We start from the raw sequence: 26,937 nt of genomic DNA on the forward strand, positions 1-26,937 counted from the left end.
TTAATATATTGGGCAAAACAGACTGTCTGCTAACATTGGGTAGACCAGGCCATGGGCTAACATTGGGGAGACCAGATCATAGGCTAACATTGGGTAGACCAGACCATAGGCTAACATTGGGTAGACCAGACCATAGGCTAACATTGGGTAGACCAGGCCATGGGCTAACATTGGGGAGACCAGATCATAGGCTAACATTGGGTAGACCAGACCATAGGCTAACATTGGGTAGACCAGGCCATGGGCTGACATTGGGTAGACCAGACCATAGGCTAACATTGGGTAGACCAGACCATAGGCTAACATTGGGTAGACCAGACCATAGGCTAACATTGGGTAGACCAGACCATAGGCTAACATTGGGTAGACCAGGCCATGGGCTGACATTGGGTAGACCAGACCATAGGCTAACATTGGGTAGACCAGACCATAGGCTAACATTGGGTAGACCAGGCCATGGGCTGACATTGGGTAGACCAGACCATAGGCTAACATTGGGTAGACCAGGCCATGGGCTGACATTGGCTAGATCAGACCATTGGGTAGACCAGACCATAGGCTATCACTATCATTGGGTAGACAAGGCAACAGGCTTACATTGGGTAGACCAGGCAACGGGCAAACATTTGGTAGACCAGGCCATGGGCTGACATTGGGCGGTAGACCAGGCCACCAGCTAACATTGGGTAGACCAGACCACAAGCTAACATTGGGTAGAAAAGACCATAGGCTATCATTATCATTGGGTAGAACAGACCATAGGCTAACATTGGGTAGACCAGACCATAGGCTAATATTGGGTAGACCAGACTACGGGCTGACATTGGGTTGAATTGTGCTGTTCCTTTAGAATATGTCATATCACACGGACACAAATCAGGGACCTGTACTGTAAGGTATGATATGGATGTCATATCACACAGACACAAACCAGGGACCTGTACGGTAGAAGACGGATGTCATATCACACGGACACAAGCCAGGACCCTGTAAGGTAAGAGACGGATGTCATATCACACGGACACAAACCAGAGACCTGTACGGTAGAAGACGGATGTCATATCACACGGACACAAGCCAGGAACCTGTATGGTAAGAGACGGATGTCATATCACACAGACACAAACCAGAGACCTGTACGGTAGGAGACGGATGTCATATCACACGGACACAAACCAGAGACCTGTACGGTAGAAGACGGATGTCATATCACACAGACACAAACCAGAGACCTGTACGGTAGGAGACGGATGTCATATCACACGGACACAAACCAGAGACCTGTACGGTAGGAGACGGATGAATGAATGAATTTATATAGTGCCTAGATCCACAATGTGCTCAGAGGCGCTTTACAATGCAAATAAAACACAACAATAAATTGATAATTTAAGCATAAAATCTATCGTATTGGAATAGCATTAATCAATTTGTAATTTAATTACCACGCACTGTGCTACAAGATGAAAATTTAGGATATCTATAACATGTAGGCCTAATAGAAATGTTAAACATCAAATGATTTTCTAAAGAGATTTGTTTTAAATTTCTTTTTAAAGTTTTCAAATGTTGGACATTTTTTGAGGGATGAAGGCAGTTGGTTCCATAAGACGGGTGCCGACTGGTTAAAAGATCTCTCACTAAAAGACGATCTACAGCGAGGAACCTGGAAGAGATCTTGACCACTGGATCTAAGTTCTCTCTCCGGCACATAGAGATTAACCATATTTTGTAGGTATACAGTAGCTGTCTTATTAAAACATTTAAAAGCACAGCATAGAATTTTGAACACAATTTGGCTGTTAGTAGGGAGCCAATGCAACGATATTAAAATCGGCGTTACACCCTTTTTCACCCCACAACCAGTCACCATTCTAGCAGCTCTATTTTCCACTTTCTGAAGCTGTCTAATTATATATATTTTGGTGACGATTGTAACAGAGCGTTACAGTGATCTATTCTGTTAAGTACAAATCATGTCATTAATGTTTTGACAGTCTCAGTGTCCAAAAGATGTCTAATTCAATAAATTTTATGGAGATGAAGATGACAAATCTGAGCAACTTGACTAACATGAACGTCCATACACAATCGTGAATCTAAATATACACATAAATTCCTGACATTTCCACCATTTACAATCTTAATTTGACTTCCAGCAATGCTCAGTGATTCTATTTCTGTTCTTTTCCGGTTATTTCCATAAAAAACTTATTATTTCCGTTTTATCCTCATTTAACTTTAATTTATTGAAAACCATCCAATCTTTTATGTCTTTCACGCACGCTTCCACTCGAGATACAATGTCCACTCTCGTATCGTTAGTAAAAGGGAAATAAATTTGAGTATCGTCGGCATATAAGTGAAAATTCAACTCATACGCCGAGATTATAGCATTTATGGATGTTGTATACAAGGTATATAAGATGGGCCCCAGGACAGAACCCTGGGGTACCCCAAACTGCAGAACACTAATATCAGAAAGAGAATCTTCAATGGCAACACACTGTGTGCGGTCAGAAAGATAAGATTCAAACCAGTCCAAAACATCATTTTGAATATTAAAATCGGTTTGAAGTCTGTTTGAGAGCAACTTCCGATCAACAACATATGTCATATCACACGGACACAAACCAGAGACCTGTACGGTAGGAGACGGATGTCATATCACACGGACACAAACCAGAGACCTGTACGGTAGAAGATGGATGTCATATCACACGGACACAAACCAGAGACCTGTACGGTAGGAGACGGATGTCATATCACACGGACACAAACCAGGGACCTGTACGGTAGAGGACGGATGTCATATCACACGGACACAAACCAGAGACCTGTACGGTAGGAGACGGATGTCATATCACACGGACACAAACCGAAGAATATTGATAATAAAATTTTAATAATAATAATAATAATAATAATTATAATAATAATAATAATATAATTTTAATAAAAATAATAATAATAATAATAATAATAATAATAATAATAATAATAATAATAATAATAATAATAATAATAATAATAATAATTTTAGCTATCTTGATTTAAATACGTTTCTGCATATTTCTAAGTTCAGATAGTTTTGATAATGTACAGGATTCGCTATGGGACTTTTACCTGACATTTACATTTGACATCTATGTTATGTAGAAACATTAAAGTATCTAGGTTTGCCTTCACTAAACTATCGTAGAAATAGAGCAGATAGTTTTGATAATGTACAGGATTCGCTATGGGACTTTTACCTGACATTTACATTTGACATCTATGTTATGTAGAAACATTAAAGTATCTAGGTTTGCCTTCACTAATCTATCGTAGAAATAGAGCAGATAGTTTTGATAATGTACAGGATTCGCTATGGGACTTTTACCTGACATTTACATTTGACATCTATGTTATGTAGAAACATTAAAATATCTAGGTTTGCCTTCACTAAACTATCGTAGAAATAGAGGTGATCTCATAATGATTCGTTTGGTAGAAACACTACGGCAGATGACTTCGGTTGAAAGATGCAATTCGTCAATAAGGCAGGAATAATGATCTAACTCAAATTACTCTGTCAATTTGGAATAATCTAAAATTTGAGAAAAGTGATTATAATCCAATAATAATTTTAAGAATGTCATTGATAAAAATCTTAGCAACATTATATTTGATATTATCGAATAATGGAACATGACATTGGATTTTATAGTCTTTCGCATGACAATTTCTTGAAACTCTAGCATGTCTTATTCGGACATCTTAGAGGTATGGAAATAGAGAAATTAATACTGCAAAATATCGAATAGGACACCTTATTATGTATTAGATATTTAATTCTCAATATCATCAATTAATTGATATTGAAAACTAATTCTATCATTATTAAATTGTATCAGTACATAAAAGTTACGCAGAGCATTTAAAGGTCTTTAGAACCGAACATTTCTAATACGATACGATGCCCTTCGGCATTAATAAAATCATAATAATAATGATAATAATAATAATAATAATAATAATAATAATAATAATAATAATAATAATAATAATAATTATTATTATTATTATTATTATTATTATTATTATTATTATTATTATTATTATCATCATCATCATCACCATCGTCATTATAATTATTATTATTATAATTATTATTATTATTATTATTATTATTATTATTATTATTATTATTATTATTATTATTATTATTATGAAAATGATGACGGTGGTGATTATAATGAAAATAACGGTGATGATGATGATAACAAATATAATAATCAACACGCACAATGATTGTATTCTATAAAAGCCATTCTCAATAGATTTATTTACATTTTGCAGTCTGTAGTAATATTATCAATAACAACAACAACAACAACAACGTAACATAGTAAGTTTATGAATGAAGACTTGATGACGTCACACTGTGGACATCGAGACAAAGCAATAAATGGCGCGTTGATTCAGCAGTGACGAGTCCAATTCAAGATAGTCGCCACACCACTTGTTGTCCTCAAAGAAAGCATTTTGCCAATGACACTTTTACTTTTACGGATATCATGGACAGTTATAACAACTGCTCATCAAACATTTCAGATAAAAGCAAGTAGAACAGATATTTGTATTTCCAGAATGGCATTTCCGTCTTTCATTTTTAACGATCAGAAAACTTTTAACATTTTTTAAACAAATAAAAGAAACCGGAAAACTGGGGAAAAAATATAATCCAAACAAAATTAGAAAAAGAAAAAAATAAATAAAACAGTAAGAAAGACAAATAAATTTGTTTTACAAATCAAAATCTAAACAAAAACAGGAAAGCAACAACAAAACCACATTTTAAAGAATAGAAAAAAAAACTAACATAAACAAACAAACATCCCATCCAACAAAAGTACCTTTCAAAGGATTTTTAAAAAGCAAGCAAGGAAATTAAAACATCCTTTTTTTTTCAATGGCTGTGGCTTCTATACTCTAAGGTGATTCATTAAATAATGTCCTCTTTAAGGTTCCTATATGACGGCACGCACGTACAAGGTACTCATATAAACCACCTTCACGCTAGGAGACGGGACTGCCCAAAATCTGTAACCTATTTGATAAAGTGAAATATACAACAGCGATCGGGGCATGATAATGATAGCACCCAGTCCTTACACATAACACTTGATCACACAGATAATGATAGCACCCAGTCCTTACACATAACACTTTATCACACAGATTACAGATTGGGGAGAGGACAGAACCCCGGCCAGTATTGTGGTGTGATAGGGGCCTAAGGGTGACGTTTGATTGCATCAGCCGGTGTAACAAAGATTTGAACAACTTCCATTCTGATGGTGAAGATTTACGTAGACAAAGACAGATGGACAGTTGGATAGATGGAATTTCACTGGATTTCCTAAAGATGTCAACCTACACATTCATCCATTTGTCTCAAGCCACATCCACCCTGAAGAATAATAGAATATGTAAGTCATCAAATGTCTCCATCTGGAGTTGTGTCCGAATGAAACAGACACCAAAAACGTGAATTTGATCTTCAAACGAACAGAGAGAGATAAAAACGGTAGGGTATCGGGCTGGTTTAGATGTGAGGAATTCAATCTGTGGTTTTAGATAGGAGACTAGAACTGTGTTCAAGTTTGATGATAGTGAAGTTAAGTTTTAAAACTACTACTACTACTACTACTACTACTACTACTACTACTACTACTACTACTACTACTACTACTACTACTACTACTACTACTACTACTACTACTACTACTACTACTACTACTACTACTACTACTACTACTACTACTACTACTACTACTACCACTACTACTACTACTACTACTACTACTACTACTACTACTACTACTACCACTACTACTACTACTACTACTACACTACTACTAATACTACTACTACTACTACTACTACTACTACTACTACTACCCACTACTACTACTAACTACTACTACTACTACTACTACTACTACTACTACTACAATAATAATAATAATAATAATAATAATAATAATAATAATAATAATAATAATAATAATAATAATAATAATAATAATAATAATAATTTATTCCATATACAAATATCTCTAGGCACCCCCCCCCCCCCCCCCCCCCCACCAACCAAAAAAAGGAAAACAAAAACAACAACAACACCCCAACACTTAACAACTAACATAATGAATTTCTGGTCATGTGAAGGTCAAACATCCTCAATTGGCGTCTGGTCCATAAGGACGTCCCATTGTGGGCGGGGCTTGGATTTAAAACGGCGTGGATAACGCAGGAGGAGGCGGGGTTTCAAGAACTCGAGGTTGGTAATGGCAGTAGTGAAGGCGGTGGTTGGTCGCGTCTCCGCTGTCGAAGGGATGAGCGCCCGAGCTGTAGTTTGTGTTCTCGTCATCTTCGTCGTCATAGAATGACTTCCTGTGTGGGGTAGTTGCACACATATGTAACGGCTGATGATCGCATAGTGGTGTCTTTGATAGATAGTAATATTATCCTTTGCGTTGTGTTGTAGACGTTAATAGTGACGAAAGAGTTCAAGGGCCGATGATGATAACTGAATGTACAACATCAAGACATTCAAATTAAAATCCAGATTCCAAGTTTCATTTCTTACAGCTTTATTTGTTGTGATAATTCCGAAATCCAAATCAAATAGCATGGTCATAATTCAATCAGTTTCATAAATTCCAAATCCGTAAAATCAATCCAAATGTTAAGTCGTTTTGCCTAAGTAACCATTTTCAATATACGTGGAATATTTCTAAGTCCGTAAAATAAAAGATTTTTAGTAGGATGTTAGAACTTAGGTAAGTGCAGCTCATTGTAAAGTAGAATCAGAATAATAATCCCGTTTTCCTCGAAACATCCTCTTTTATCCCTATCAAAATTTTACCCACAGTTCCATTATTTCCACGCCCCTTTGCAGTTTGGACAGTTCCCTGTCAGTCTATAATCCAACCCCTAAGAGTAAGACCAAATTATAATCAAACCTGAAACGTCAATTCCTACATATTGATGTTAAACCCCGCCTTTTATGATATAACATTATTTTGATAAATGCCCCTTTCACCTGTTTCAACACCCCTAAACCAATTTAAGAATGATTGATTAAATAGTACTCAACATGATAACCTGTCCAGTAACTTTGACATAAAAACTGCCCAAACCTATCATGCATGGACCAAGTTTAACTGATATGCCTGCATTATGTACTCACTAAACCCATTTGCTGATATATAATTGACAGTTTGCACCAAATGTCTTAGATAACCTTTTGCATAGGCTTACTCTCTTACACCTGTCTGACGTTCATTCCACGGACCTGTGGATGTGATGACGATGAATGTGATGATGGTGTTGATGATGAGGATGATGATGATGACGACGACTGTGATGATGATGACGATGATGATGATGCTGATTGTGATGATGGTGTTGATGATGATGATGATGATGATGACGACGACGACGACTGTGATGATGATGATGATGACGACGACTGTGATGATGATGATGATGATGATGATGATGATGCTGATTGTGATGATGGTGTTGATGCTGATGATGATGATGATGATGATGATGATGATGATGATGATGATGATGATGACGAGAATGATTTTGGTGGTGACAGTAATGATAATTACTGAGGATGATAATGGTGATGTAAACGACATCAACGCTACAGGTAAAAATAGTTTTAAAACTTGTCTAAAACTTAAATAAATCCGCGAAACAACAGATAAAAATAGAAATACATCAGAATATGAACAAATAAATGGGTTGTCTATTTATAGAACAAAATGACAGATTGGCTATTTATAGAACAAAATGACAGATTGGCTATTTATAGAACAAAATGACCGATTGGCTATTTATAGAACAAAATGACCGATTGGCTATTTATAGAAGAAAATGAAAGATTGGCTATTTATAGAACAAAATGAAAGATTGGCTATTTATAGAACAAAATGAAAGATTGGCTATTTATAGAGGAAAATGAAAGATTGGCTATTTATAGAATAAAATGAAAGATTGGCTATTTATAGAACAAAATGACCGATTGGCTATTTATAGAAGAAAATACATAGTATTCGAGAATGCAGTTTTTTAAAACTTGAAAATGTTGTCTTGATTAGTATCAGTACCAGCTGGGCACGGGCTTCGCACTCAAAGGGACCGGCATTGATCTCGGGTGGAATCGAGATTATTTTTCTGTACCCCTAACCCTAACCCTAACCCTAACCCTTGTCCACACAGCATTGACTGGGTAGCTGGGTCTCTGACATTTAGCGAAAAATAACTTGCGATTAACTATCGTCCTATCCAAAGGGAAACATGTCATTTTCACGCTATGAACACCCGGATAAACTCCGACTCCATGGAGTCTAAAGGACTAGACACAAGATATGCTGTGGTTGGATGACACGGTGCCTCGTCTTGCTACATAAATTCAATCAATGTGTTAACGTGGTCAGTGGCCAGATGGGTCCGGATGATCGCGGAAAAAACTGGTCTTAACGTTGTCTCTTTGGGTGAGGTACTTAACACATATTGCCTCTTTCGATCCAGGTGTGAATGATTACCCGGCAGTGACGGATTTGTTAATTGTGTGAGTGCAAAAGGGACGCCTAACAGGCGACTGGCGCTGTATGAAATGGAAATGTGTCAAAGCGAGACCCAAACCAAGGATCTACCAGAGGCGAGTGTCATGAGACAGGATGATCATACCATATAAGGGCATCATCGGTTTATCCGTGCTATCGGAAACTGCATCACTCTGTATCCCAAATCTCATCCGTGGATAAAGGATGCATGTGGATATCCCTTAAACCTGTCGGAAACGACCACCTTTTGGCAAGCCTGGCTGGTATATGAGTAGAGGAAGAACGGTTTGGTGACGGGGAGATCGATGGCCGAGGACGCTGAGCTGTCATTCCTGGGAATAGAAGTTGGTAAAACGCTAAAATAGTCCAGTGGCGTGGCATGCTTACAGTGTAAGGTGGTGCCAGAATCAGAAGAAATAAAAAATGACTTAAAACAGACTATACTTTGTAAATACAAAAGAAAGAGAAAAAAAATAAAGAAAAGACTTACTCAAATAAATAAGTAAGAGGCGGTATATACTATTTCTCAGTTTTATTTTATTTTAAATGCTGTAATCCATTTTTGAAAGATGGAAGCGGTGCCAGGCACCAAATCAACCATAATAGCCACGCCTCTGAAATAGTCCGCTATGTGGTCTGATGGAAGGACTCTCGCTTAGGGTGGGAAGGTCCAGGTTCGAGTCCCACAGCCCATAGATGAGTCGTTAAAAAGAGCTCATTACTCACACTCTCTCACCGTAGCCAGGTGTAAAATGTGTACCTGGCCGACAACAACGTTATCTCTGAAAAAAAAAGTCATATCGCCTGTTTCATCCTACATGTTAAGTGTTGCTGTTCGCTAGGGACTCTTTGCAATCCATTTGAGCATGTTTTGTGGTTATTGTGCTATATTAAAGCTCAGGTTTTGGTGTTTAAAAAATATTGTCGCTCACTTTCTGGACTCGAGATTATTTTGGAGTGAACTGAATTAAAATGAAATTGAGTCTATGCCAAAAGTCGGGTTTTTTATTGCATGTTCATCGCTAATATACTCCATTAATAAACTATTTGGGGGGAAATGGCTGTCATCAGTTTTATCAGTTAAATATAAAATGTAAAATAAAGGAAGAACTTTCACTCTAGCTCCAACAGAAAAACAGAAATAGTTCTCCAATGTTCCAAAATCTGTGGACAGAATATCAACTTTCTCCACAGTTTTTCTACATTTTAAAAAGATACAACTTCTATCTTTTATGACAGGCCGTACGTTTAAAAAAATATGGTTTTCATCTTTTAAACAAGAGAAAATGATGAAAATGATTTTATTTTCAAATAATAAAGTATTGGATTATTTTGGGGGCCAACCTTACAAAAACGACGTTTGCCACCGTCGGGCTCACGTACCCCTTATAAAACCAAATAATGGAAATGTAATTGTATTCAGCATTCGCTATCTTCAGGAAGTGAAAGCAGGTTGTTGTTGTATTTTGGTTTCCGGTTGGCTTTGGATGTTTTCGACTTCGCGGTTATGGTGGTTAATTATTACATTAAAGGTGTATGTTTCTATGATGGTTAATTATTACATTAAAGGTGTTTGTTTCTATGGTGGTTAATTATTACATTAAAGGTGTTTGTTTCTATGTCTCCGTGAAGATGTCATTTTCTTTCTTTTGTTGAGTGTTGTTATGTTTGGTTTTGTGATGATGTATAATTTTTCTTTCAAGTAGAGAGTGCGAATTTTAGATGAGGGGTAGTACGACTGTGCTCTGGAGAGGGTTTCCCATGCGATGGTGTGTTGTATTTTCTTTTCTTTGAGGTTCCAAATGTGTTCACTCAGTGTAGAAGTATGTCGTTTGTGTATGTTTTTGATGGAATATTTGTGCAGGTTGATTCTGGTTTTGAATGAACTTTCTGTGAGGCCGTTGTATGTTTCCTCATTTAGTGAAGTTGATACATTCTACAACATTATTGTTGTTATGTATTCATTTAAAATACTCACATCATCCGCCAGCCGGATATAACATACCAACACACTAAACTGCCTGTAACCGTAAACGTTTTAGTCTGATAGATATAAGTAATAATTGATCAATTAAAATTGCTGTCGAAAAACAATAGCACGGGACTGAGTGACAGTCGGACAGTCGGATAGTCGGACAGTCGTGCAAATGTAAGCAATTACATTAGTATTAGTTAGTATTAGACTAAGCAAACTACGTGTATTAACGTTGATGGCGTGCGTTTAAGTAAAATACTCCCTTGTTCTTCACTATGATGACGCGAATGGAGCTAGAAGGAATCCCACAACTTGTGGTCTAAAAACAATAACAAAGAGCAGAATGACGTCACTTCCTTCAATCTTTTGTTTATATACAATCAACTATTTTTGTCCGAATGGGCTTGAGAGTGTGTCATAAATCCAGCGTTTTCATTGGCCAAAAACCAACAGGTCAATTGACCTTGACTCTTGTTGGCGTCTACGACAAGAACCTACCTGCAACAGAAGTGTTGGATGGTGTCTTTGTTGTAATTCCCGGCAGGCAGGTAACCTTTCTTCGCGTTAGAATTAAAGATGTTTTCATCATCCCACTTCAAAGATCCGGTCGAAAATTCTGGCAAGGTAAAAAAAAAATGCAGTCACAAAATGTGACGCATCAGAATGGATTTTATAGTCAAAGATTTGACAGTCGGATTCATGTTATCTGTCTTATCGAAGTGACCAATTAGGGAGCAGGCACTGGTGTAAGAAAATCATCTGAAAATTTGTGTATACAACAGTGGCAGACAAAGCAAGAACTAACAATGAATTATGACATGACAAGCCGATGCCTACTGTCAGGACATTTGGATCCCTCAGTGTGGATGCAAGAACTAACAATGAATTATGATATGACATGCCGATACTTACTGTCAGGACATTTGGATCCCTCAGTGTGGATGCAAGAACTAACAATGAATTATGACGTGTCATGCCGATGCTTACTGTCAGGACATTTGGATCCCACAGTGTGGATGCAAGAACTAACAATGAATTATGACATGACATGCCGATGCTTACTGTCAGGACATTTGGATCCCTCAGTGTGGATGCAAGAACTAACAATGAATTATGACATGACAAGCCGATGCCTACTGTCAGGACATTTGGATCCCTCAGTGTGGATGCAAGAACTAACAATGAATTATGACATGACATGCCGATACTTACTGTCAGGACATTTGGATCCCTCAGTGTGGATGCAAGAACTAACAATGAATTATGACATGACATCCCGATACTTACTTTCAGGACATTTGGATCCAACACGATGGATGCAATAGTCTCCCGCTGGCCACATCCCCTGTCCTGCTCTTTTTTTAGTCTTGCTACAGAAATGGAGATCGTAGCCATCTTGTTTCATTTTGCCTGGAAATAGAAAAAAGACAGAAGTGACCAATCATTTCATAGCCGTACTAATGCTATGTGTTTAAGGAAAATACTCACCCATGCCCATAGACCTGACAAGATAGTCAACGAAGAGGAATTTCCCTTGGGTCGATCAGCTGTTATTACTGTGTCATACCGGAAGTGGCTTTTTTCGTTTGGTGATTAGGAAGATCGGGCTATCAATAGTCTTCATGTCTGATAATTAATTTCGCAAGCTAGTCACTATTTTTCGCTATTTTCCCTCGCATCGATTCAAAATTAATCGACTTTTACAACAGATATTTCTCACGGAGTTATTGGCTTTTATTTACAAAACCATCATGTTTCATACATGTTGGGTTTATAAATGCAACAATCGAACTGCGAATGATAGCTGTTGTCCATATATAATATAAAACGAGGGAGGTGATAATCATTATTTCTTGTTAAAATATCAGTATCGCTCCTGTATCGCAATGAAATCGAACTTTTCTGATATCGCCCAACACTTGTGTCAAAACAAGGCGGAAGTCACTTCGGAACTGTTTACTGTAAATAGCCTGTTTTTATTTGCCATAAAGCAAATACTTTGTAATTTCGAAACAAAAAATGTTATTTCGTGATAATTATCATTTGGAAAAATTCAAAATTGACTTTCTTAAAAGTCTGCAGTAAAAGGGGCCGCGTCCATCTTTCCATAGGGATTTTAAAAATCTAATTTTAAACAAACTTAGCGTTTATAAGGGAAACGTAGAGTGGATTATATAATCCTAAACTTAACCGTTATCATTGAGATAAAGAGTTATATCATATTATCATTGAGATAAAGAGTTATATCATATTATCATTGAGATAAAGAGTTATATCATATTATCATTGAGATAAAGAGTTATATCATATTATCATTGAGATAAAGAGTTATATCATATTATCATTTAGATAAAGAGTTATATCATATTATCATTGAGATAAAGAGTTATATCATATTATCATTGAGATAAAGAGTTATAATATCATATTATCATTGAGATAAAGAGTTATAATATCATATTATCATTGAGATAAAGAGTTATATCATATTATCATTGAGATAAAGAGTTATATCAAAGCAACTTTGATGATTCCAGAGGGAGAATATTTTATAGAGAATTAAGAGGTATCTAAGATAAACACGTAAAATTTTGACCCAGTAATCTATTAAAATGAAAATTGCTCTGCGCATGGCGGAATTCATCGTTTTTTAACAAAGAAAAAGACGACCACGCCGACTTTGTTTCGAGTCCTTTCCTTTACGTCCATGCCCGTACCCAACAGTTGAATCGTCCAAACACACACACATACACACACACACACACACATATATATATATATATATATATATATATATATATATATATATATATATATATATATATATATAGCTAAGTACAACCTATAATGCTTCCAGTTTGTAAGAGAGGCTAGAGTGATAACTCATCACTCAACTGGCGGTCCCAAAACAATAATAAAGAACCCAGTGACGTCATCTTCACTAATCTATCATGTCGGTGAACACTTGATGCTTGAAAATGGAATTTTATCTTGTCTAAGGAGACATAGTGAATAATATTGTCTAAATGATTTGACGCTATACTACTCCTATCATCTTCAATATCATCATCATCATCATCATCATCATCATCATCATCATCATCATCATCATCATCATCATCATCATTATAGTTATCATCATCATCATCATCATCATCATCATTCTCATCAGAAGAAAACTTCTTTTTAAAAAAACAACAACTAAGATAACTCAAACCAAACGAAAAGAAACGAGCAACTTCTTCAAAACAAATGTTCTATCTGTTCTCCTCTATGTGTCCCTAATGATGGAAACTGACAGAAAACATCTCCAACAGACTAAGTGCATTTCAATACAAATGCCTACGAAGGACCCTGAAAATGTTTTGGCCAAAAGTAATTTCATACAAAGAACTGGCAAAATGCCCACAAATCGAACCAGTCAGAGAAGGTTGACATGGTCTGGACATGTCCTCAGAATGGATTCGAGTGCCATTTCAAGGACAGCCCTCAGATGGACCGCCAGGGAACGAGAAGAAGGGAGACCTGGAGGAGGACATGAAAGCTACTGATTGGTCTTGGGGACAGATGACAAAAAAATAGCGTCCAACCGAGAAAGATGGCGTTCCACCATGTCGGCGTTCTGTACTGATCAAGCACAAAGAGGATAAGTAAAATAAGTAAGTGTGAAGCGCATTGAGCATGGTAACACCATAGAAATGCTATATTTAAATGATCCTATTTCAAAAGCAAACCTAACCTGAGAATCCAGAGTTATCTGTCCATTGGTTGCCGTTCCTGTAGTCCTCGGAGTCCTGGTATCTGGAGCCCTGTTTAAAGTTGAAAAAGTCTGGACAAGACGAGCCGGCCCTCATCAGAGCCCACCTGGGTTTGACCAGTTGATGGAAAGAGAATGAAAAAGGAAAGACTATAGAGGTCTGGGGGTCTAAATGGTTGGGTTGGTAGAGCATTATTTACACGTATAGAGATTGGGATCAATCCCGAGTGAAGGAGAGATTTTTAAAGTCTGCACAGCAGTCATTGAGTAATTGAGAATATCAGATCATGTGGAAACAACTTTGCAATAGACTGGTGTCCGATCCAAAAGATAGCATTCAATTTCTATTGCCATTGTAACACTAAAGAACCGGGATATAATCCGACAATACGGCCCTTGTGGCTCTAAAGGATTCCTTTGTGAGGGCTCAAAAGACATCAGTTGTCCAAAAAGAAAGACTACCCCCCCCCCCCACCTATTCTTTTTTTTCAAAGTTTTCTTTTCATTGTCAAGCCTGATGCGTGTTCCAGGTATCGGAGATTTCTTTAAATGGATTCTCCCAACACCCCCCTCTCTCTCTCTCTCTCTCTCTCTCTCTCTCTCTCTCTCTCTCTCTCTCTCCCCTCTCTCTCTCTCTATCTATCTATCTATCTATCTATCTATCTATCTATCTATCTATCTATCTATCTATCTATCTATCTATCTATCTATCTATCTATCTATCTATCTATCTATCCATCTATCTATCTATCTATCTATCTATCTATCTATCTATCTATCTATCTATCTATCTATCTATCTATCTCTCTATCTCTCTATCTATCTCTCTTGATATTTCCACAAATGTCCTCTCACAACATCTCTCAGTCTCTTGGTATTTCCATGAATGGGAAGCTAAAGTCATGAAGTCACATCTTCCAATTTTCCGGTTTAAAAGTCCGTTGAAGTGTGTAATCGGTTACCCGGAGGACAAACCAGCCATGAATAGGTTACACATTGAAACACAAGGTGGCATAGCTATTTTAGTAGCAAAATGTATGGGCAGGTTCTTATGATTTGGGCCTGCAAAGAGTGAGAATGGATGATCTTTATTGACGACCAAATTCTATATTTAGATTAGACAATATAATGACATCAGTCTGAATCCAGACGATAAGTAGCACAATGTGTTTATCCATTCCTCATAAGCACTGGTTTCCACTTCCACGGAAATTGGAACCTGTAATTTGACGTCACAGTTTTGCTTCCTTTGCCATCCTGTCACCCCAATGAATTCTTATATTCATCCTTTGGGTTTAGATAGAATACAGCATCTGGCTGACAAATTATAACGTACAGACACACACAACTATGTGTTACCTTTAACGTTGATTGATGCTGTGCGTTTAGGTAAAATTATCGCCAGCCGGATATTAAGTACCAATACACAAAACTGTGTGTAACCATAAACGTTCATAGTCTGATTGGTAGAATTTAGCGAGAACGAATCGCCAAAACGGACGTGTTACAGTGTGTTTTATACAAACATTTTCAGATTTTTTAGACAATTTGCGAATATATGAAGTCTTACCTTCCTTTAGGCCAGTCCTCGGGTGGGGGGTAGTAGGGGGTAGTGGAGACATCAACCTCCTCTGTCGTCTCCCTGGGAGCTTCTGTGGTCGTGGTCACCTCCACCTGTGGCTCAGTGGTCCCTCCTGTAGGGTCTGGCGGGAGGGGGGGGGGGGGGTTTGGATAAATTAACGTTTGGTTGACCATGTGTGTGTGTGTGTGTGTGTGTGTGTGTGTGTGTGTCCCCTGAGTGTGTGTTAAATTGTAAGGGTTTTAGTGTGCACACAAAACCTCACTAAAACATGAGCAGGGCCCAATTTTATGTAGGCGGATTAGATTTATTTATATATTTACTAGTCAAGTAAATGGCTTGTTAGTCTTAAGCCTAAGTGGAGCAAGTGACTAAAAAATCTGATTTTATGAACGTTTTCTAGTCTCTTGTCTAGAGGTGGGCGTTGTAAGGACAGTGACTAATTCGTCTATCTTGTGCTGGTAACACCATGGTCTTTTCTACAAGATGGCAGGTAAGATACCAGCCTTCATACTTTCAACGCAAAAGATTTCCAAAGAGGAAATTAGTAAAACATCCGGTATAGATAATATTTCGTTCCGTTTCAAACTTACTTTTGTCATGGTGAGTTAAATCACGTGATATTCAATGTCGACTGAGAGACAAATTTAAATGATGTCTACGGTCGATTGCAAATTCTATATTTAGGCCAATAAAAGTTTCATTGAAACTCAAAAAAATTGAACCAAAAAAAATAAAAAAACAACAACAAAAAACTCAAAACAACAACAAACAAAGAAACAAAACACAAAGTGTGTTCTGATGAATAACAAACATTATTTCAGACAAATACAATGCCAGCAGAATACCTTATGTCTCAACGATACTTTATAATCGTCTTTTTTTTTGGTTGTTGTTCTTTGAAGCGAACCCTTCCATTTCGAGACTCCATTCATTTACAACTGCAACTCAGGAGCCCGATAAACGGTAATTGTTACTCACAAAAATGTGTAGGGTCTGCACTTATCTTACAGTTTTGTATTTTTTTTTTTTTTTGCCTTTGTCAATAGTAACAGGACAATTTTTGCCTCTGTCATTCATATCCGACGTATTTTCCTTCCGAATCGAAGTTCTCTCAATCTAAAAACAGCTGCTACCTTGTCGACGCAATGACTTATCCTAGTAACTAGTCTCAGACTAAACATGAAGTTTTGTCTCAGCAAATGATCAAAACTTGGCCAAACTTAGTCCGAAGACGCCGTGATTTTAGTTATATAAATCCGATTTTTTTTCAAGCTCTTGACTAAAGTCAGAGACAAAGCGCTAGTCCCCGTTCATGAAAACGATGTGTTGATTGGCGGCATAAACAACGGTTTGATTCACCTAAGTTTTTGATCATCAAATGTCATTGAAGAAATCAAATTGCAACGATTTGAAAAAGTAGTTAACAGAGTGTTTTATCTTCACACCCCCCCCCCCCAACATCCAACAAAAACAAAATCAGCCAAACAGTCAACAAAAGTAAAATTAAAAACAAGTTAATTTGATTCGATTGTTTATGTTGTTGGCAGAAGACCGGTTAGGAGTCAAAAACGTGCATTAAGCATTTTCTGATTTCAATACTTATCACAATCTGAGGAAGATGTGTTTGTGTGTGTTATTGATTAAAGACCATATACTTACTGGCACATTTCTTGGTTGACACAAACACTGGGATAACCAGTAATAGGAAGTCTAATGCCATATACTTACTGGTACATTTCTTGGTTGACACAAACGCTGGGATAACCAGTAATAGGAAGTCTAATGCCATATACTTACTGGCACATTTCTTGGTTGACACAAACACTGGGATAACCAGTAATAGGAAGTTTAATGCCATATACTTACTGGTACATTTCTTGGTTGACACAAACGCTGGGATAACCAGTAATAGGAAGTTTAATGCCATATACTTACTGGTACATTTCTTGGTTGACACAAACGCTGGGATAACCAGTAATAGGAAGTCTAATGCCATATACTTACTGGTACATTTCTTGGTTGACACAAACACTGGGATAACCAGTAATAGGAAGTCTAATGCCATATACTTACTGGTACATTTCTTGGTTGACACAAACGCTGGGATAACCAGTAATAGGAAGTCTAATGCCATATACTTACTGGTACATTTCTTGGTTGACACAAACGCTGGATAACCAGTAATAGGAAGTTTAATGCCATATACTTACTGGTACATTTCTTGGTTGACACAAACGCTGGGATAACCAGTAATAGGAAGTCTAATGCCATATACTTACTGGTACATTTCTTGGTTGACACAAACGCTGGGATAACCAGTAATAGGAAGTCTAATGCCATATACTTACTGGTACATTTCTTGGTTGACACAAACGCTGGGATAACCAGTAATAGGAAGTCTAATGCCATATACTTACTGGTACATTTCTTGGTTGACACAAACGCTGGGATAACCAGTAATAGGAAGTCTAATGCCATATACTTACTGGTACATTTCTTGGTTGACACAAACGCTGGGATAACCAGTAATAGGAAGTTTAATGCCATATACTTACTGGTACATTTCTTGGTTGACACAAACGCTGGGATAACCAGTAACAGGAAGTCTAATGCCATATACTTACTGGTACATTTCTTGGTTGACACAAACGCTGGGATAACCAGTAATAGGAAGTCTAATGCCATATACTTACTGGTACATTTCTTGGTTGACACAAACGCTGGGATAACCAGTAATAGGAAGTCTAATGCCATATACTTACTGGTACATTTCTTGGTTGACACAAACGCTGGGATAACCAGTAATAGGAAGTTTATATGCCATAATTATAGGTATATTTCTTGGTTGACACAAACGCTGGGATAACCAGTAATAGGAAGTCTAATGCCATATACTTACTGGTACATTTCTTGCTTGACACAAACGCTGGGATAGCCAGTAATAGGAAGTCTAATGCCATATACTTACTGGTACATTTCTTGGTTGACACAAACGCTGAGATAGCCAGTAATAGGAAGTTTAATGCCATATACTTACTGGTACATTTCTTGGTTGACACAAACGCTGGGATAGCCAGTAATAGGAAGATCACAGACTTCATCATCCATGGTCTGGACAACAAATGTACACAACGGAAGTTTGAATCTAATGTGATGAAATATATATATATAATATATATATATATATATATATATATATATATATATATATTTATATTATATATATATATATATATATATATATATATATATATATATATATATATATATATATATATATATATAGGCGTTACATTATTGTCGTTTTTCTACGACTACAACTATTCCCCCTCCTCTTCTTCCACCTCCTCCTCCTTCTCCTCCTCCTCCTCCTCCTCCTCCTCCTACTACTACTACTACTACTACTACTACTACTACTACTACTACTACTACTACAACTACTAGAACTGTGTCGGAAGTTAGATTACAAGAGTCTTGTGAGCCTCCCTGATATAAACTGGGAAAATCTAACCGTCAAACCAAATACACAGTATGGCAAATTAATAAATGAAAACACGCTTCGAATAGTCCAGGACTACAATATGACCCAAACAATGTTGGAACTTCCATGAATGAGTGATAATGAGAATGTTAAATTCAAAATCGATGCTTAACTACAAATCATACAAAGACTACCAAAAACAGTATCAGTATTAGTATCATTACTATTCATCATCATCATCATCATCATCATCATCATCATCATCATCATCATCATCATAGTTTATAATAATTGAAGGCAATGAGTGTGTCCCTATAGCTCTTGTTTATAGAATTTCTAATCCTTATGAAAATCACAAAACGCAAGTAAACCAACGTTTATCTTGATGTAATCTCAAAATATTGACACAGGTAGCCGTTATCTGAGATACCAATTCAAAATGTCAAGGCCAAACATCTAGGAAGAAGAACTCTTGATAAAAAGCTTGGATCGGTAAGGTCTATTTTTAGAAATATAACTTTGCGTCTGTCACGGGTCCCGTTGGCTCAGTGGTCTGCACACACACTCTCTCTCTCGTTATTTCCAAGTCGGTGGTTCGATTCCCTTTCTCATTTTTTCCCCCCTGGATTTTAAGAATTCATTGTCGCCTTCGTTTGGGCAACTATTATTTTTATTTTCGGTTTGTTTGCATTAATTATTTTTGGTATAAATTTAATAGAAACTAGAGTCTACAAATTTTATTCTTAAGAATGGCCTTAGTCTATTTATTGATTCATTGTGATGAACATTAGATTTTATTACTTTATGGAATTGTTTAGGGTTTGTTTTTTTAGAATGGCCTTAGTCTATTTATTGAATCATTGTGATGAACATTAGATTTTATTACTTTATGGAATTGTTTAGGGTTTGTTTTTTTTTAGAATGGCCTTAGTCTATTTATTGAATCATTGTGATGAACATTAGATTTTATTACTTTATGCAATTGTTTAGGGTTTGTTTTTTTTAGAATGGCCTTAGTCTATTTATTGAATCATTGTGATGAACATTAGATTTTATTACTTTATGCAATTGTTTAGGGTTTGTTTTTTTTAGAATGGCCTTAGTCTATTTATTGAATCATTGTGATGAACATTAGATTTTATTACTTTATGGAATTGTTTAGGGTTTGTTTTTTTTTAAGAATGGCCTTAGTCTATTTATTGAATCATTATGATGAACATTAGATTTTATTACTTTATGGAATTGTTTAGGGTTTGTTTTTTTTAGAATGGCCTTAGTCTATTTATTGAATCATTGTGATGAACATTAGATTTTATTAGTTTATGGAATTGTTTAGGGTTTGTTTTTTTAGAATGGCCTTAGTCTATTTATTGAATCATTGTGATGAACATTAGATTTTATTACTTTATGGAATTGTTTAGGGTTTGTTTTTTTTTAGAATGGCCTTAGTCTATTTATTGAATCATTGTGATGAACATTAAATTTTATTACTTTATGGAATTGTTTAGGGTTTGTTTTTTTTAGAATGGCCTTAGTCTATTTATTGAATCGTTGTGATGAACATTAGATTTTATTACTTTATGGAATTGTTTAGGGTTTGTTTTTTTAGACTGGCCTTAGTCTATTTATTGAATCATTATGATGAACATTAGATTTTATTACTTTATGGAATTGTTTAGTGTTTGTTTTTTTTTAGAATGGCCTTAGTCTATTTATTGAATCATTGTGATGAACATTAGATTTTATTACTTTATGCAATTGTTTAGGGTTTGTTTTTTTTAGAATGGCCTTAGTCTATTTATTGAATCATTGTGATGAACATTAGATTTTATTACTTTATGGAATTGTTTAGGGTTTTTTTTTTTAGAATGGCCTTAGTCTATTTATTGAATCATTGTGATGAACATTAGATTTTATTACTTTATGCAATTGTTTAGGGTTTGTTTTTTTTAGAATGGCCTTAGTCTATTTATTGAATCATTGTGATGAACATTAGATTTTATTACTTTATGGAATTGTTTAGGGTTTGTTTTTTTTTAGAATGGCCTTAGTCTATTTATTGAATCATTGTGATGAACATTAGATTCTATTACTTTATGGAATTGTTTAGGGTTTGTTTTTTTTAAGAATGGCCTTAGTCTATTTATTGATTCATTGTGATGAACATTAGATTTTATTACTTTATGGAATTGTTTAGGGTTTTTTTTTTTTTTTAGAATGGCCTTAGTCTATTTATTGAATCATTGTGATGAACATTAGATTTTATTACTTTATGGAATTGTTTAGGGTTTGTTTTTTTTTAGAATGGCCTTAGTCTATTTATTGAATCATTGTGATGAATATTAGATTTTATTACTTTACGGAATTGTTTAGGATTTGTTTTTTGTTTTTTCTCACAAAGCTGCTATGGATGTCAGGTCCATCTTCATGCTTCACCTACAATGTCTAGCCTTAAAATGCTTGTGCATGGGATAAAGCCGACGTGCACTTATTTGCAGGTCTGATAATCAAATTCCTTGTGGGCACACTGTTGTAATGGAAATCTCCAAAAAATAATGTGACGCAAAATATTGTCCATCACAACAATACTAAATGAGGCCCATAAGTGGGTTCGGATGTCAGACCTGCATATATGTAAACGTCGGATAAAGCAGATAAAAAATTCGCGTCTTTTAGTACTGTTTTCATTTCACTCGTTCTATTACAACCTCGTTAGAACTCGCATCAATACAGATTTGAATATAAATACTGTGCCCTTGGCTAAGAGACTCACAACATTGCCATCCGGAAATATAACGGGCCAAAACACAAAACTATGTGTAACTTTGAATGTTTATAGTCTGGTTAATACCGTTTTGTGAGAAGTACTCATAAACATGGATGGCAAAAATAAAGAATAACAAAGGCCTGAGATGCGTTAACTTCGTTCTATCTATAACTCATTGAGTATCTGTTATTTAATGTATTTTATTTGGATTGACCAGTTGTCAACTGTTCCAAAATATAGTTTTTGTCAGCGATTTCTCACGGCGCGGACAGTTGTTATATTGACCCCCAATTCATCCAAGTTTCTCGTTTCCAGCTGAGGCTGTTTGATTCATTGAAATTGAGGAAAGTTTTTAAAATATAGAATTGGATTGTGAAAAAAACGAAAGAAAAACAAAAATTCAAACAACAAATGTGTTCATCACATCAAAGCGGTTTTTTTTCAAATCGACTCTTTCTCACGGGCTTCATCCCGACATACATAATACCGCATTGAATCGATGGGATTCGCATACAAACACAAACACACACGCGCGCGCGCACACACACACGCATATATATATATATATCTATATATATATATATATATATATATATATATATATATATATATATATATATCACGGCGTACACAACGACAACAGTTTAGTTGAGACGGTATCCCGTTCCTGACACCTGCTGACCCGGTCACGGTGAGCGGTCAATCACAGAGAGGAATTTACCTAACGGGGATTGCCGTTTCACTCAATTTAACAATGTTTTGTTTTATTGTCTGTTAGACACCCATATTGAATGAGTTGAAATATCACGACTTGGTATAAAAGTTTATATTTTCTACTTTTACTGTGTGTTTTTTATTTTTTCATAGTATTACTAGATTTCTCAATATAAGTTATCAATGAACGGTAACAAATTACACAAAAAATATAGTGGGTGCAACATTTCAAAAATTAGAGAAAAAAAAAACGTTGCTATGGATTTGTCTGAATTTTATGTATTATAAAGACAAGATGTAAATACTTCTCCTCACAAAAAACGTATTTTTCCTCAACAAAAATATATCCGCTACGAGCATTCAAACTCGTCAGTGTAGTTTGGGGCTGGTCTTTAACTGCATTGCATTGATGACAAATCGCATTTTATTCATATCATTGATAATGTCGGATGCTCTTTTTTTCCCAATTTTGCTGTTGTTTGGTGACAGCTCTCTGTGCCTTGTTCTCCAAGAAGTCTAAGTCCAAACTTATATTGAGTGATGTGTGGTATGCAGTGGTACTCAAGGAGGTGTTGTTTTGGGATTATTTTGTTTGGAAAATATTTTCTGTATGTATCCGTATAATGTTTTATTGCACTTTGAATATATTGGATTGTGTCTGCTTTGATCGATTTTGTGTGTGATATAAAGTTGTGCACATGACTATAGGCCTTGTCTATATTGTCGAAAATTAATCCAATACTGCATGCGTCATCAATGATGAGTGGGTCGTGGGTGCAGTTCTTTGTTTGTTGGATAATTGTAAGTGTAGACTTTTTCTTGTAAGTATTTGTGGCAGTGGTTGCCAATGAATGACCTGCTGTGGTAAGCCTGTTGTGTAATGCGGTATTCTGTCCAATTCAGAGGCAATAGGACCATCCCTGAGGGTGAGTGGCTCGTGCATGAGATTTGAAAGTCTCTCCTGCGTTTTGGAGTTTGTTGTTATATTCTACTCTGTCGATATCAAACATGCAAGTGCACCCCGTTTCAAGGTTGATTTATTTATTATTAGCGTATGGGCAATGAGCAAATACAAAGAAGATAATGAGTCGTGTGTTCAATGTGCTTTATAATGTGTACTTTTTACACATAAATTATGAGTGTGCTCCTTGCTTGTCCAATGCCGTGTCAGTCCCATAGACTAAAAGAATGTCATTAGAATAATTTGAACATTTAAATGGTTTCTTGCGGGCACGTTTCTATTTCTGTGTTAAACAAATCATACCACATGTCCTACATAATGAATTCACTACTTGGTTATGACTTGCAATTGTGTGGTCCATGCTGTAAGAGAAAATTCAAAATTGACTGAGCGATGTAAGCAATGATATAGTGAATTAATGAATAAAATGAGTTCTAAAACACTCTGTATTACTTCTCATATCCATGCATACATAACAGCGTACATAAAATTTGGAAAAAGAAAAACCAAATACTTCACCCAATTTGGTGAAAGAAAGGGGGGGGGGGGCAGGAAAATTCTAACAAGCAGTTGAGCTAAGTTGAGGCCCAACACACAATGTCATTTAAAATTAAACATTAGCAAGATAATTCAAATTATGCAATTTAAAAATCAAATTAACTCATCATTGAAAAAAATAAAAAATAAAAATATAATTAACAATAAAACCGCAGCGAAATATTACGTTTCAAGAACAAGGCTAAAGAGGTAATATCATTATTACCTGACCTACGGCGGAAAAATAATCATTACAAAATAATGAAAACTGAAGAGTAAATGAGACTTACCTCATTTCGTAGTAAAACTTGTGCCTTGTGAATCACACCAAAAAAAATTTGAAGTTTATAGCAACGTTTTTTTAGAATCCTGAGGTAATTACAAGTAATTTTATTTAAATGTTATAGAAAAATAGGTGAATTTGAATCACGGCTTGTGGAATAAGTACTGGAGATATTGAAATAAAAATTGGACCGATGGAAAGAGGAGGTCTGCGAGAATTCTTTGCATTTGGGTGGAATTGCATCGTCACGAAGATCGTGAGGTTAATTGGTACGGAAATCATCCATTGGTATCACCCAATGCACGTCAAATCTACGTTCTGGGAATTGATATCGGCTGACCGCTGTTGACCCCGGTTACCTGTCGGGTGAGGTTACGTCGGCGCTCGGAACAGCGGGAAACTAAACGGTCAGATTTATAGTGCAGTTTAGACGCCGTGATATATATATATATATATATATATATATATATATATATATATATATATATATATATATATATATATATATATATATATATAATATATATATGTGTGTCCACTCATCCACAAAGATTTAAAACTGAAATTCAAGTTGACCTGATGACTACAACAAACCAAATAGACCTGTGTGTCCACACATCTACAAATACCTTACCTTCTTAAAGTAGCCTCGTCCAAGGAACAAACGCCAAGCTGTTATCAGTGACAAGATTAAGTTCTACTTATATACATGTAATAATAGCTTCCGATTTCCGATAAGACACCCCCCCCCCCCACCCCCAACCCCCAACCCATCCCATCCCATCCCATCCCATACTTTCATCCACCAATTTAGCATTGCCTTACGTCACGTCATCAGACCGTTAACGTTAATGGTATTTCATTCAATATTGCCAGATTGGTAAATAGTTGCCACTTATGGATCAAAAATTAAATCCTTCCATTTATCCTAGGCAGGGCAATTCTATTCTTGACGTAATTTCTCGGAACGCTTGGAAACGCCATTGAATGTGGGGCACAAAGGTATCCTGATAGCTCAGTTGGTAGAGCACTCGTTTCAACGCAAAGGGAGTGAAATCGATCCCAGGTGAAGATTTTTTCTGCCCCCTCCACTCCCATCCCGCAAACTGCCCAACAGTGATTGGGTAGCTTGGTCTGTTATGTATGGCGGACGGTATTTTTCGATACACGAACGTTCTATCCAAGAGGTAGCAAGGAATTGCTTCTGTCTTTTATACGTTATACAAACCGGGATAAGCTCCGATTTCATGAGCCTAATAGCTCTAAAAATAAACTACAGATCTTAGACGTCTTGGAGAATAGAACCATTGGTTTGTCGGCTGTATCAAAAGATCATTGATGCCAAGTAAAATGCTCACATCATCCAACAGCCGGATAAAATGTCGACACCAAAATGTTAAATGTGTAACTTTGAACGTTACCGTCTGCATAATAACATTTAGTGAGAGCTGATCATTGAAATAGTTGTCTAAGAATAATAAAAGAATGTTGAGTGGGGTCAATTTCGTTCCATCTATAGAGATGGTGGGAAAGTCATTTCAATTTTAACATAACTTTCTGACGAGGCAAATTTTGTAATACGCATAAATAATAATAATAGGAAAAACGAACGAACGAACAAAAATAAAAGCATCTAGTAAAATATACTTACAAAAACAAAAAACAAAACAAAAGGATATGATTTTTTTTTAAACGTGCAGAAAAATCTTTTAAGAAATAAAATAGCTATAGATAGAATGAAAGTCGAAAAAAATATTAAGCTTGTTTTCATAGCTTATTTGGCATTTTTTCTGAATACTGTCTGGCGAGACTGAACTAACGACAGCCCCATAAATCACTTTGGGTATTGATGGCGGGTCATAATTAGTATCTTCTCCATTTTCCAATACAAACGATTTCATGCAGGATAGAATGGAACGTGACAATAATTCACCATTCCATATTAATAACGGGGGGAAACGTGTATTATTATTATTATTATTATTATTATTATTATTATTATTATTATTATTATTATTATTATTATTATTATTATTATTATTATTATTATTATATTATTATTATTTTTATTATTATTATTATTATCATAAGGAGTCGAGTGATGTGACACTCGCCCTCGGATCTGTGCCTTTCTTGTTCGAGCGACGCAAAATTGAATCATTTTTTACTCACATTCTCTCACCGCGCTCAGGTGTAAAATGATTCCTGTCCTAGATATGGTAGTATGACCGTGTTTTGATCCACACAAGC

At 35.9% G+C, this 26,937-nt stretch overlaps 2 protein-coding genes and 1 long non-coding RNA gene across 3 annotated transcripts in view; 1 reads left to right on the top strand and 2 right to left on the bottom strand.

Annotated features, from left to right (window-relative positions):
• Window positions 1–5,256: 5,256 nt before the first annotated feature.
• LOC144959683 (uncharacterized) overlaps window positions 5,257–26,937 on the top strand; it is a 39,155-nt gene continuing 17,474 nt past the window's right edge. The window contains exon 1 of the mRNA XM_078892363.1: window positions 5,257–5,474. Coding sequence (XP_078748489.1) covers window positions 5,473–5,474 — 2 coding nt within the window. The 5' untranslated portion in view covers window positions 5,257–5,472. The remainder of the gene's footprint in view (window positions 5,475–26,937) is intronic.
• Window positions 6,147–25,347, bottom strand: LOC144959684 (uncharacterized). The gene is made up of 7 exons (XM_078892364.1): window positions 25,322–25,347; window positions 18,982–19,055; window positions 15,933–16,065; window positions 14,345–14,469; window positions 11,893–12,015; window positions 11,104–11,221; window positions 6,147–8,962 (listed from the first exon to the last, which is right to left on the bottom strand). Exons 2-7 carry the CDS (start codon window positions 19,046–19,048, stop codon window positions 8,818–8,820), a joined length of 711 nt encoding a protein of 236 aa, XP_078748490.1. The 5' UTR covers window positions 19,049–19,055; window positions 25,322–25,347; the 3' UTR covers window positions 6,147–8,817.
• LOC144959660 (uncharacterized) lies at window positions 23,166–25,118 on the bottom strand. Its single transcript, XR_013642645.1, has 2 exons — window positions 24,695–25,118; window positions 23,166–24,229 (listed from the first exon to the last, which is right to left on the bottom strand). It is a non-coding gene; the product is annotated as an uncharacterized LOC144959660 (long non-coding RNA).

The sequence above is a fragment of the Berghia stephanieae genome, chromosome 14 (genome assembly GCF_034508935.2).
Source record: "Berghia stephanieae isolate SIO BIC M18660-M18661 chromosome 14, UCSD_Bste_1.3, whole genome shotgun sequence".
NCBI classification, from domain to species: domain Eukaryota; kingdom Metazoa; phylum Mollusca; class Gastropoda; order Nudibranchia; family Aeolidiidae; genus Berghia; species Berghia stephanieae.

Bases quoted from the DNA above. Each gene is read 5' to 3' on its own strand.
- LOC144959684 (XM_078892364.1), bottom strand. From the start codon at position 19,048: ATGATGAAGTCTGTGATCTTCCTATTACTGGCTATCCCAGCGTTTGTG. The intron at 12,016-14,344 runs GTTAGGTTTGCT...TTCTATTTCCAG, and splicing joins AGATAACTCTGGATTCTCAG to GCAAAATGAAACAAGATGGC. The intron at 8,963-11,103 runs GTAGGTTCTTGT...TTCTATTCCCAG, and splicing joins ATCCAACACTTCTGTTGCAG to GAATGACAGCTCAGCGTCCT.